We start from the raw sequence: 14017 nt of genomic DNA, 5'->3' as shown, positions 1-14017 counted from the left end.
CATCAGGAGACGTGGAGGAGGCCGTAGGAGGGCAACAACCCAGCAGCAGGACCGCTACCTCCGCCTTAGTGCAAGGAGGTGCACTGCCAGAGCCCTGCAAAATGACCTCCAGCAGGCCACAAATGTGCATGTGTCTGCTCAAACGGTCAGAAACAGACTCCATGAGGGTGGTATGAGGGCCCGACGTCCACAGGTGGGGGTTGTGCTTACAGCCCAACACCGTGCAGGACGTTTGGCATTTGCCAGAGAACACCAAGATTGGCAAATTCGCCACTGGCGCCCTGTGCTCTTCACAGATGAAAGCAGGTTCACACTGAGCACATGAGCACATGTGACAGACGTGACAGAGTCTGGAGACGCCGTGGAGAACGTTCTGCTGCCTGCAACATCCTCCAGCATGACCGGTTTGGCGATGGGTCAGTCATGGTGTGGGGTGGCATTTCTTTGTGGGGCCGCACAGCCCTCCATGTGCTCGCCAGAGGTAGCCTGACTGCCATTAGGTACCGAGATGAGATCCTCAGACCCCTTGTGAGACCATATGCTGACACATGCACATTTGTGGCCTGCTGGAGGTCATTTTGCAGGGCTCTGGCAGTGCACCTCCTTGCACTAAGGCGGAGGTAGCGGTCCTGCTGCTGGGTTGTTGCCCTCCTACGGCCTCCTCCACGTCTCCTGATGTACTGGCCTGTCTCCTGGTAGCGCCTGCATGCTCTGGACACTACGCTGACAGACACAGCAAACCTTTTTGCCACAGTTCGCATTGATGTGCCATCCTGGATGAACTGCACTACCTGAGCCACTTGTGTGGGTTGTAGACTCCGTCTCATGCTACCACTAGAGTGAGAGCACCGCCAGCATTCAAAAGTGACCAAAACATCAGCCAGGAAGCAGGAACTGAGAAGTGGTCTGTGGTCACCACCTGCAGAATCACTCCTGTTTTGGGGGGTGTCTTGCTAATTGCCTATAATTTCCACCTTTTGTCTATTCCATTTGCACAACAGCATGTGAAATTTATTGTCAATCAGTGTTGCTTCCTAAGTGGACAGTTTGATTTCACAGAAGTGTGATTGACTTGGAGTTACATTGTGTTGTTTAAGTGTTCCCTTTATTTTTTTGAGCAGTGTATATTAATATTTTTGTTAGCACAGACTCTGGTACACTTATTTAGTGTATGCAATGTTCCAAATGGTCAGAATTTAAAAAAATATTGTAATCTAACAGCAACACATAATACTCACGCAACGCTTGCTCCTATACCCTCCTTTTTCTTGATCTTCAGTAGGTTCCACAACTAAGTCAAATGTCTTCCACAGATCTGACTTCCCCTTTCCCCCCTGAGCGACCAGTAAACATTTGCCCGTTTCAAATGTAATTTTCACATCCTCCGCATCCAATTTGCTGTCGACATTACTGTGTACAGAGTTAGTTATAATTTATTGATGTAATTGATTGCATGCGATGCACTTAAAGAGAGTGAGGATTGAGGGTGTCGGGAATATTTTTCCTAAACAAATTAGGGATTTCAGTAACAGAACTTTTCAGTCAGAAATAAGCAGTCTTTGTGGCCTTGAGCCGGCCATTATTGAAACTTTGTTGCAGCTTCAGTACAGACAGTGCAATAAACACTTGCTGTATTTGGGGAGTTTTTCCCATTCTTCTCTGCAGATCCTCTCAAGCTCTGTCAGGCTTGATGGGGAGCATTGCTGCACAGCTATTTGTAGGTCTCTCCAGAGATATTAGATTGGGTTCAAGTTTGTGCTCTGGCTGGGCCACTCAAGGACATTCAGAGACTTGTCCCAAAGCCACTCCTGCATTGTCTTGGCTGTGTGCTTAGGGTCATTGTCCTGTTGGAAGATGAACCTTTGCCCCGGTCTGAGCTCTTGAGCAGGTTTTCATCAAGGATCTCTGTACTTTGCTCCGTTCATCTTTCCCTCGATCCTGACTAGTCTCCCAGTCCCTGCCGCTGAAAAACATCCCCACAGAATGATGCTGCCACCACCATGCTTCACCGTAGGGATGGTGCTAGGTGTCTTCCAGACTTGACGCTTGGCATTCAGGCTAAATAGTTCATTCTTGGTTTCATCAGGCCAGAGAATCTTGTTTCTGATGGTCTGAGAGGTTCCTAGGTGCCTTTTGGCAACTCCAAACGGGCTGTCATGTGCCTTTTACGGAGGAGTGGCTTCTGTCTGGATACTCTTACTATAAAGGCCTGATTGGTGGAGTGCTGCAGCGATTGTTGTCCTTCTAGAAGGTTCTCCCATCTCCACAGAAACTCTGGAGCTCTGTCAGTGACCATCGGGTTCGAAGGCACTGTGTTCGTGGGGACCTTGAATGCTGCAGCAGTTTTTTGGTACCCTTCCCCAGACTTTTGCCTCAACACAGTCCTGTCTTGGAGCTCTACAGACAATTCTTTTGACCTCATGACTTGGTTTTTGCTCTGACATGTACTGTCAACTGTGGGACCTTATATAGACAGGTGTGCCTTTCCAAATCATGTCCAATCAATTGAATTTACCAATGAAGTTGTAGAAACATCTCAAGGATGATCAATGGAAACAGGATGCACCTGAGCTCAATTTCGAGTCTCCTAGCAAAGGGTCTGAATACTTATGTAAAAAAGGTATTTCTATTATTTTATAAATTAGCAAAATGTTCTTAACCTGTTTTCGCTTTGTCATTATGGTGTGTGTAGATTTGATGAGGAAATAAAATAATATAATACATTTTACAATAAGGCTGTAACTTAACAAAATGTGGAAAAAGTCAGGTGGTCTGAATACTTTGACCATGGCCAAACTGCAATATTCAATCTTTTTTTTTTTAATATTAAGTAGCAAGCTACACCAAATGGCTTTGCTTTTAGGGGTGGAGTCGATTATTCTGATTTGGATAAGTACTTTAACTTCTTTGGGCTGCAAGCCCGAAGCCGGGCACAATATGACAACAGCCACTTCAAGTGCAGGGTGCGAAATTCAAAATATATTTTTTTGAAATATTTAACTTTCACACATTAACAAGTCCAATACAGCAAATGAAAGATAAACATCTTGTGAATCTAGCCAACATGTCCGATTTTTAAAATGGTTTACAGCAAAAACAGCACGTATATTTATGTTAGCTCACCACCAAATACAAAAAAGGACAGACATTTTTCACAGCACAGGTAGCATGCACAAAACCAACCTAACTAACCAAGAAACAACTTCATCAGATGACAGTCTTATAACATGTTATTCAATAAATCTATGTTTTGTTCAAAAAATGTGCATATTTGAGCTATAAATCAGTTTTACATTGCAGCTACCATCACAGCTACCGTCAGAAATAGCACCGAAGCAGCCAGAGTAATTACAGACACCAACGTCAAATACCTAAATACTCATCATAAAACATTTCTGAAAAATACATGGTGTACAGCAAATGAAAGACAGGCATCTTGTGATTCCAGCCAATATTTCCGATTTATTAAGTGTTTTACAGCAAAAACACAATATAGCATTATATTAGCTTACCACAATAGCCAGAAACACAAGCCATTTACCAGCAGCAAAGGTTAGCGATCGTAACAAACCAGCAAAAGATATATAATTTTTGACTAACCTTGATAAGCTTCGTCAGATGACAGTCCTATAACATCAGGTTATACATACACTTATGTTTTGTTCAAAAATGTGCATATTTAGAGCTGAAATCAGTGGTTATACATTGTGCTAACGTAGCATCTTTTTCCCACAACGTCCGGATATTTTTCTGACACTCACATATTCTGACCAAATAACTATTCATAAACATTACTAAAAAATACATGTTGTATAGGAAATGATAGATACACTAGTTCTTAATGCAATCGCCGTGTTAGAATTCTAAAAATAACTTCATTACGACATGCAGTTTACGTTATGGCGAGAGCGTGCCCAAAATCTGGGCGCAAACTACTAGTTCACATGTTCGACAGATATATGAAATAGAATCATAAAATGGGTCCTACTTTTGATGATCTTCCATCAGAATGTTGTACAAGGGGTCCTTTGTCGGGAACAATCGTTGTTTGGATTTAGAATGTCCTCTTCTCCAGTCAATTAGCACGGAAAGCTAGCAAAGTGGCGCAAAGCTCTCCTTCCTGAACATACGCAGACAAAGCAACATGCCTAACGTCCCGAAAAAAATTCAATAATCTAATAAAACTATATTGAAAAAACATACTTTACGATGATATTGTCATATGTATCAAATAAAATCAAAGCCGGAGATATTAGTCGTCTATAACGACAGCTTTACAGAAGGCAATACCAGGTCACTTCTCGCGCGTTCCAGAAAACAGGAAATTGGGGTCACGTCATGCCAAGAGCTTTTATTCGACCTCAGATCATGTTATACACTCCATTTCTTCTCTCACTGCCTGTTGACATCTAGTGGAAGGCGTATGAAGTGCATGTATACTAATAAATATCAAGCACATTTATAGGCAGGCCCTAGAACAGAGCATCGATTTCTGATTTTCCACTTCCTGTCAGGAAGTTTGCTGCAAAATGAGTTCTGTTTTACTCACAGATATAATTCAAACGGTTTTAGAAACTAGAGTGTTTTCTATCCAATAGTAATAATAATATGCATATTGTACGAGCAAGAATTGAGTACGAGGCCGTTTGAAATGGGCACCTTTTATCCAGGCTACTCAATACTGCCCCTGCAGCCCAAAGAGGTTAATTACATCATACTTACACTTTTTTTTAAATCTAAAAATAGAAATATAAACACAACATGTAAAGTATTGGTCCCATGTTTCATGAGCTGAAATAAAAGATCCCAGAAATGTTCCATACTCACAAAAAGCTTATTTCTCTCAAATTTTGTTTAAATCCCTGTTAACCTCTCTAGGGTACGTGGGACGGTAGCGTCCCACCTGACCAACATCCAGTGAAATTGGATAAACATAAGTGTTATACATAGGTTTAAAGATGAACTTCTTGTGAATCCAACCACGGTGTCAGATTTCAAAAAGGCTTTACAGCGAAAGCATACCATGCGATTATTTGAGAACATCGCCCAGCAGACAAATCATTACAAACAGTAAACAGCCAAGTAGAAGAGTTAGTCAGAAATTGAGATAAAATTACCTTTGATGATCTTCATATGGTTGCACTCAGCAGACATTCATTTACTCAATAAATGTTCCTTTTGTTCGATAAAGTCTCTATATCCAAAAACCTCCATTTTGTTCGTGTTTTCTTCAGTAATCCACACGCTCAAACGCAGTCACAACAGACAGACAAATCCAAATTGTATTCGTTAAGTTCATAGAAACATGTCAAACGATGTTTATATTCAATCCTCAGGTTGTTTTTAGCCTAAATAATCGATAATATTTCAACCGGACAATAACGTTGTCAATATAAAAGGTAAACAAGAAAGGCGCGCTCTCGGGATTGCGCATGAAAAAGCCCATGTGACACTTTAGGAACCAGTCATTCAGCCTGGTCTTACTCCCTAATTTTTCAGAATACAAGCCTGAAACAATTTCTAAAGACTGTTGACATCTAGTGGAAGGCATAGGAAGTGCAATTTGAGTCCTAAGTCTATGGATACTGTAATGGCATTGAATAGAAAACTACAAAAATGTAAAAAATTATACTTCCTGGATGGATTTTTCGCAAGTTTTTGCCTGCCAAATCAGTTCTGTTATACTCACAGACATTATTTTAACAGTTTTGGAAACTTTAGAGTTTTCTATCCAAACCTATCAATTATATGCATATCCTAGCTTCTGGGCCTGAGTAGCAGGCAGTTCACTTTGGGCACCTACCCTAGAGAAGTTTTAATGAGCATTTTAGCCTTTTTTCAAGATAATCTATCAAATTTGGCAGTACATTCAACCGGCCACACAACCGCGGACCACGCCAGCCCAGGACCTCCACATCGAGCTTTTTCACCTGCGCGATCATCAGAGTTAAAAAAGCCCTTTTGTGGGGAAAACCCCATTCTGATTTTCTAGGCTTGGCTCCCCATTTGGTGGGCCTGGCTCCCAAGTGGGTACGCCAATGCCCACCCATGGCTTTGCCCCTGCCGTGTCATGTGAAATCCATAGATTAGGGCCTAATAAATGTATTGCAATTGAATGATTTCCTTATATGAACTGTAACTCAGCAAAATCTTTCAAATTGATTCATGTTGCGTTTTATACTTTGATTCAGTATAATAACATTAGTAACTCACTGCTTAAATATAACAGGCCATCAGTGTCGTTTTCACAAAATATTCTGTTTCTCTGTTGGCATAGTGTTTTGACGGCGACATCAGATGTGTATCATGGAGACAGCAAATAAAAAATATTTCTTTTTTTAAATGATGCTTTACCCAGGTGTCTCTATAGTCTTTTAAATAGTTTATTAGACAAAAGTAAATATTTTTAGGGAATTAAGTCAGTTTAATCTAAATTGAAGTGAGCCTTTTTGTCCTGCTAACACATCTTCTGGTGCATCAAATACTTTGTCAGATACTTCCTTGTTGCCATTAAGTGCATTGGATTGTCTGGATTGTAAGCACAGGTAGACTTTTTAGAAGGGGCTGGGGACAGGCTTTGACAGAGGCTTTGGGAGGAGTGGCCAGTGCTTGACTTGGATATAAAGAGTACCGGCACCTATTTCAGTCCACTTCAAGTTTGCTATTTCTGTTCAGTGCAGAATTTGAGTACCTCAGCCCCTAGAATCAAATCAAGTAGCTGGCCAATGTATTCACGATTTGGTTATTGGTTCAGAAATTTAGCCTGAGACCTCAATACAAAGTAGAGCCTGACCAATATGGGGGCAGGTAACCTAGTGGTTAAGAGTGTTGGGCCAGTAACCGAAGGGTTGCTGGTTCGAATCCCCGAGGCAACTAGGTGAAAAATCTTTGTGGCCTTGAGCCGGCCATTATGTCACTCTGCATAAGAGCGTCTGCTAAATGAATCAAATGTAAATATACACAAATTCCGATGTCTGCCGACAAGTTTTCCAGCCATGGACCAGTTTTCTGCATATATTGAGGTCCTTAGGAAATACAGCCCCACAAAGATGGAATCAGTATTCAAATCCTATCATTTGAAAAATAAACTTGATTAAACTGAAGAGGCTAGACGGGATCTTGGAAACTACATTGGTATATTTTTTTTAACCTTTCGTTTTGGACGTGTCAGTGTCTGGCTCATTACATGCATAAGATTCTATCTGCAGTCCTTTCCGATTCCCAGGAGAGAAAGTCACAGAATCCTTACAAGATCTGCACACTCGTTCCGGTCATGTAGGCCTAGTAAACGCATGCTCTGAAGCAAGAGGGTTAAGAATGCAGCAGAGATAAAGGATACAATTTCTTTACCTTCATTTATGGATAGTTAAATATGTTAATGTAAATATCTCTAAAGTACCTGTTTTAGATTTAGTTAATGTTAAGTGTTAAACAATATACTCTACAAGTACATTTTTTAATGAACATTTTGAGCATGGTTTATTTAGAGCAGGTGATCCAATTTTAAATTGAGTGTTTTAGAAAAATGTACACGTCTGAGGGACAAAAAGGTATTCTAGTCATGGAACGACCCACATCTGACGTTGTACACAAAACTACTGTCTGAAATTATACAAAACCTTTTTTTCCATCCATTGTAGAGGCAGGTATCATCTGTAAAAGCCCATAACAGGACAATATCAGTCAACCAATATATCAGTTTGACTCTAATGCAAAGATATATGTGGCACTCTCTCCCTCTCTGTCTGCAGTTATGTAGAGAAGTTCACCGACTTTCTGCGCCTGTTCGTCAGCGTGCACCTTCGGCGGATCGAGTCCAACGCTCAGTTTCCTGTGGTGGAGTTTTTAGCCCTGCTTTTCAAGTACACTTTCAATCAGGTAGCACATCCTTTCAGCCATTTTGTTTACTTTCTACATTTGCCTTTACACTGCTCACAGGGGCTGCTGACACTAAAATATCCTATGGAAGTATGTGCGTACTACAGTATCGTATGCCGCAATTGGGGAAAGATTAGAAAAAAAGATAACTCTGCAGCAGGCCAAGATGGCTTCCATAATAACATTACCTAGAGTAGGGGTGTCAAACTCATTCCACGGAGGGCCTAGTGTCTGCAGGTTTTTGGTTTTTCCTTGCAATAAAGCCCTAGACAACCAGGTGTGGGGAGTTCCTAACTAATTAGTGATGTTAATTCATCAATCAAGTACAAGGGAGGAGCGAAAACCCGCAGACACTCGGCCCCCCGTGGAATGAGTTTGACACCTGTGACCTAGAGTTTGACTGAGGAATCAGAAACCTCTGTCATGTACTGTAGAGAAAATAACTGCTCTTCTGCTCTATCGTTCTAGCCCACCCACGAAGGCTATTTTGCCTGTTTGGACATCTGGAGTATTTTCTTGGATTATTTAACCACTAAAATCAAAAGTAGGCTGGCTGACCGAGACGGTGTGCTGAACAGGTACAACTGAATGGATTTAATGTCATTTTCAGTGTTGCTCTGGTTTTACTTGTATATAAAGCAAAGGAATTTGGATGTACTATCAATCATGTCTTCTGATGCGTGAAACATTTATGGATCAGTGTCTGTAATGCAAGGTTCTCCAACTTTGATCTTGGAGAGCTACTGGTTGTGCAGACTTCTCCCAGCACGTCACTTGATCAACACTCCTGATTCAAGTAATCAACTAATCATAGTATTCAGTCTGGGATATTATTAGCGGAGTCTGTCTTACTGAAGGGCTTAAACGAAATCCTGCACATCCAGTAACTCTTGAGGGCCAGAGTTGCTTTAATGTTTTTAATATGGTTCTGTCGTTAGTTACTAGCCTCTTGTATGGTGCTGCTTCTTCTATTGGTCGCTAATCTGGCCTCTTGTGCGGTTCTACAGGTATAAGGATGCTTTAGTGCTGCTATTAAGAGAGGTTCTCAACCGAATCCAGTTCCGATATAACCAGGCCCAATTAGAGGAGCTGGATGATGAGACCCTGGATGATGATGTAAGAGGCTTTACTTCTCGCACTGCTTTCGTCAGTTGTGCTGAGAATTATATTTGTCTGCACCTTTATTGCCTAGTGTGTTAAAGGAACATTTTGTTGTTCCCATTATCGCATATATTACAACAGTGCATACACACAGACTGCTTGTTTTTCCTCAACCTGTATCACTAGTTAAACTCTTTGTGCTTACCATAGCAACAAACTGAATGGCAACGGTACTTGCGGCAGAGTCTGGAGGTTGTTGTCAAGGTGATGGAGCTGCTGCCGTCCCATGCCTTCGCCACGTTGGTGAGTGGTGTTCTCCTGGAAAATCCCCAAAAAGGTCAACACACTGAAATGCGCCCAATTTAATAAAATGTTGATGATTTTAAAGGTGGTATTATGCACATTGAATGTGCAGGCCTTTTTTGTCTGGTTCATATATCACCTTTCACCCTGCAGTAGTTTAATGTGATGTGCTTATGACAACATGATGTTGTCTTCAAGACAAAAGGCCTGACAAACATTGATTTTGGAGTTAACTATTTCTTAAACCACTGACTCCTGAACCATTTCTCTCTCTCTCAGTTCCCTGTCCTTCAAGAGGACTTGGATGTGTACCTGGGTTTGCAGCAGTTCATCGTCACTTCAGGAACAAGTGAGTGAACATTTTTGCATGAGACAACATTTTATTCGTCATATGCACAGAATACAGAGGGTAACGGTACAATGAAATGCTTACTTGCGAGCTCTCCTCAGCAGTAAAGTGGGGGAAAAATACATATACAGTTGAAGTCGGAAGTTTACATACTTAGGTCAGAGTCATTAACTCGTTTTTCAACCACTCCACAAATTTCTTGTTAACAAACTATAGTTTTGGCAAGTCGGTTAGGACATCTACTTTGTCCATGACACAAGTAATTTTTCCAACAATTGTTTACAGACAGATTATTTCACTTATAATTCACTGTATCACAATTCCAGTGGGTCAGAAGTTTACATACACTAAGTTGACTGTACCTTTAAACAGCTTGGGAAATTCCAGAAAATGATGTCATGGCTTTAGAAGCTTCTGATAGGCTAATGGACATCATTTGAGTCAATTGGAGGTGTACCTGTGGATGTATTTCAAGGCCTACCTTCAAACTCAGTGCCTCTTTGCTTGACATCATGGGAAAATCAAAAGAAATTAGCCAAGACCTCAGAAAAAAATTGTAGACCTCCACAAGTCTGGTTCATCCTTGGGAGCAATTTCCAAACATCTGAAGGTACCACGTTCATCTGTACAAACAATAGTACGCAAGTATAAACACCATGGGACCACGCAGCCGTCATACCGCTCAGGAAAGAGACGTGTGCTGTCTCCTAGAGATGAACGTACTTTGGTGCGAAAAGTGCAAATCAATCCCAGAACAACAGCAAAAGACGTTGTGAAGATGCTGGAGGAAACGGGTACAAAAGTATCCACAGTAAAAGTAGTCCTATATCAACATAACCTGAAAGGCCGCTCAGCAAGGAAGGAGCCACTTCTCCAAACCGCCATAAAAAAGCCAGACTACGGTTTGCAACTGCACATGGAGACAAAGATTATACATTTTGGAGAAATGTCCTCTGGTCTGATGAAACAAAAATAGAACTGTTTGGCCATAATGACCATCGTTATGTTTGGAGGAAAAAGGAGGCTTGCAAACCGAAGAACACCATCCCAACCGTGAAGCATGGGGGTGGCAGCATCATATTGTGGGGTTGCTTTGCTGCAGGAGGGACTGGTGCACTTCACAAAATAGATGGGGAGGAAAAATATGTGGCTATATTGAAGCAACATCTCAAGACATCAGTCAGGAAGTTAAAGCTCGGTCGCAATTGGGTCTTCAAAATGGACATTGACCCCAAGCATAAGTTGTGGCAAAATGGCTTAAGGACAACAAAGTCAAGATATTGGAGTGGCCATCACAAAGCCCTGAGCCCAATCCAATAGAACATTTGTGGGCAGAACTGAAAAAGCATGTGCGAGCAAGGAGGCCTACAAACCTGACTCAGTTACACCAGCTCTGTCAGGAGGAATGGGCCAAAATTCACCCAACTTATTCTGGGAAGCTTGTTGAAGGCTAGCTGAAATGTTTGACCCAAGTTTAACAATTTAAAAGCAATGCTACCAAATACTAATTGAGTGTATGTAAACTTCTGACCCACTGGAAATGTGATGTAAGAAATAAAAGCTGAAATAAATCATTTTCTCTACTATTATTCTGACATTACACATTCTTAAAATAAAGTGGTGATCTTAACTGACCTAAGATAAAGAATTGTTACTAGGATTAAATGTCAGGAATTGTGAAAAACTGAGTTTAAATGTATTTGGCTAAGGTGTATGTAAACTTCTGACTTCAACTGTGTGTGTGTGTATATATTAAAAAGAAATATAGATAAAACAATAACATCTCTGGGCTAAAAGGCCTAAATAAATAAATAACTTCAGCTGATATATATATATATATATATATATATATATATATATATATATATATATATATATATATATATATATATATATATATATATATATATATAACACAGAGGTGTTGTAATTTTTTTGTCACTCAAATATCACATGAATACACATTAGAAATGGCAAAGTGTATAGAATTGCAGAAAATAAGCTTTAACGGTGCAAAATTCTCTCCACTAACAAGAGGGGTGTGAACAGTTTGTGTCATGAACAGTGCTTGTGCCCATAAAAATAGGCATGTGCATGCAGGAGGGGGATGGGTTGTAACCCAATGCTGGAAGGGGGGCCACCCCAAGTGAAAAAGTTTGGGAACCCCTTCATTATATGATGCGTTCTCAGAATGGGTGAGCCTAGTATGGTGTTATTTTTAGCCCACTACATTCGTTTTTACTATACAGTCCCCTCTAAATCGTATGTAGGACATTTAGTAGTAATACACAGTATGTTAGATCCATCGAGGAACTTTAAACTGCAGACCGTCTCCTCTGCAGCCCCGTCGATGTGGGTGGAGGTGTAGTGAAAGTCTACACGCCCCTTTCAGTCTTCATGTTGCTGCCTTAAAATTAAATATTTTTAAAAATCTACACAACCAACTCCACATTTGAAAAGTGAGAGTAAATGAAATGTTATTAATTAATAATATAATAAAAAACGAAGAGTTAAATGAGAAGTTTGCTCTTTTACAACCAAATTTTTACAACCAAATCTCTCTTTAATGTAAATTGTATATTATAGAAGGGTGCAGCCTTTTTTTTTTTTTTTTTTTTTTGATTTCCCTTGTTTTTGAGAAACTTACCCAAACCAGTGAATCAATTCCTCATCCAGTATGGGGGGCTCAAAGGCTTTTTTCCCCCTCTCTGCATTGTTGGGAAGGGCCTGTAAGCATTTTACTGTTACACCTGTTTACGAGCATGTGATTTTAAGATTTGATTTGACTTCCTCATCCTCGTACACAACAAGGATGAGGAAGTGATTCGCTGGTTGGAGTATGTTTCTCAAAAACAAGTGAAATCGCTAAAGAAGTGTCTAGACCCAGGGGTTCCAAAAACACATATACAAAATGCTCTAAAAACACCCAACTACATCCTTTTATAAAAGGAAATGCTCTGAGTATACTGTGCAAGTCTTTAGATGTTGTACACATGAAATTGTTTCATTCTGAACTTGACTCGGACTGTTTTCCCTATCCTGCTGTTCCATCTCTCTGCTGCTAAAATGGACGGAGGGGTGTCACAACTAAATGGAATATAACGTTGCGGATAAAGTTTGGAATGCAACAATTTCATGTATACAACATGTAAAGACCTGCTTCACTGTACTGAGGTCTTTTTTTGTTTCTATAAGGACATATTTGGGTGGTTTTGGAGCCTTTGAGCCCCAAACTGCACAATCAGGATGAACTGGTTGCGGTAAGTTTCTCAAAAATAAGTGAAATTGCAAAAAAAAAATTAGGTTGGTAATCATTGAAAGACAGCAATATTTTAAAGCAGATTTAGGTGCGGACGGAGACTTGACCAATCAGGAACATTTAACACCTCATGGAAAGTCATGCTGGTGTGACTGTGTAATTGTCCCGCTGAAAAATACAACTTTATCCCAGGGTTAGGTTTTCAGTAGCCTAGTTGCGAACCAGGCTTCTCTAAAACGGGAAGCCTGAGGAAATTCAACGGCATAAAATCTTCTAAAGAGGGGTCGGAACCCAATGTAAATCAGTGACACTTCGCAACACGTCAAACCAATTAAATTCCTTGCTTGGGCGGAGATCCAAAGGTGCTGAATAGACTAGTGCCATAGGAGAAACAGCGTGAGGGACAAAAATGTCAACAAAACCAGCGCTGGTGACAAAACATTTTAGAAAGTTTGCAGCATGCTGGTTTTCACAGGATTTCTCTGTTATTTCGAGATTGCGCTAAAGCTGCAGCAAGAAGGGAGAAATTGTCTACGATGCTGGTCATTTCAATATAAAAAAAAATAGGGCGATAGGGCGAAGGCTCTTCATAAACAACTCTTAATAACCTCAAGTTATCACTCACCTGCTGTACAATGGTGGTCAGCTTGAAACATGTTGTGATTACAGACTTCATAAACAACAGTCAGTTTGGGGGGGGGGGGTGTAGCACGGGGGAGGGAGGAGCAGGTAGCTGACTAGTAGTGGTGGCTATTCAGCAGCCTGATGGTCTGAGGGTAGAAACTTTTGGCCAGTCTTCCAGTTTTTGCCATGATGCACCTGCACTGCCCGCGTCTGAGTGATTGAAGTGTTGAGAACAGGGCATGGTTGGGGTCCCTGAGGATTTTCTTGGCCTTCCTGCGACACCTGCTGTTGGTGTCCTTTAGGGCAGGCAGTGTGCATCACCCACAAAAATATTTTCAAAAATAATGATGCTGCAGGACACCTGGTGTTGCTGCAGACATTTTTGGTACCCTTCCCCAGATCTGTGCCTCGACACAATCCTGTTTCGGAGCTCCACGGACAATTGCTTCAACCTCATGGATTGTTTTTGCTCTGACATGCACTGTGGGACCTTATATGGTTCT

At 40.9% G+C, this 14017-nt stretch overlaps 1 protein-coding gene across 1 annotated transcript in view; it reads left to right on the top strand.

The window, feature by feature from the left end:
- Positions 1 to 14017, top strand: part of xpo6 (exportin 6) — a 70887-nt gene that overhangs the window by 30964 nt on the left and 25906 nt on the right. Inside the window, exons 8-12 of the mRNA XM_038980080.1 lie at positions 7752 to 7878; positions 8347 to 8456; positions 8886 to 8994; positions 9190 to 9282; positions 9562 to 9631. Of these exons, the coding sequence (XP_038836008.1) occupies positions 7752 to 7878; positions 8347 to 8456; positions 8886 to 8994; positions 9190 to 9282; positions 9562 to 9631 (509 nt within the window). The remainder of the gene's footprint in view (positions 1 to 7751; positions 7879 to 8346; positions 8457 to 8885; positions 8995 to 9189; positions 9283 to 9561; positions 9632 to 14017) is intronic.

This window comes from Salvelinus namaycush, chromosome 3, assembly GCF_016432855.1.
Source record: "Salvelinus namaycush isolate Seneca chromosome 3, SaNama_1.0, whole genome shotgun sequence".
Taxonomy (NCBI): domain Eukaryota; kingdom Metazoa; phylum Chordata; class Actinopteri; order Salmoniformes; family Salmonidae; genus Salvelinus; species Salvelinus namaycush.
The sequence above is the reverse complement of the archived record's forward strand: the minus strand, read 5'-3'. Positions and strand labels throughout refer to the sequence as shown.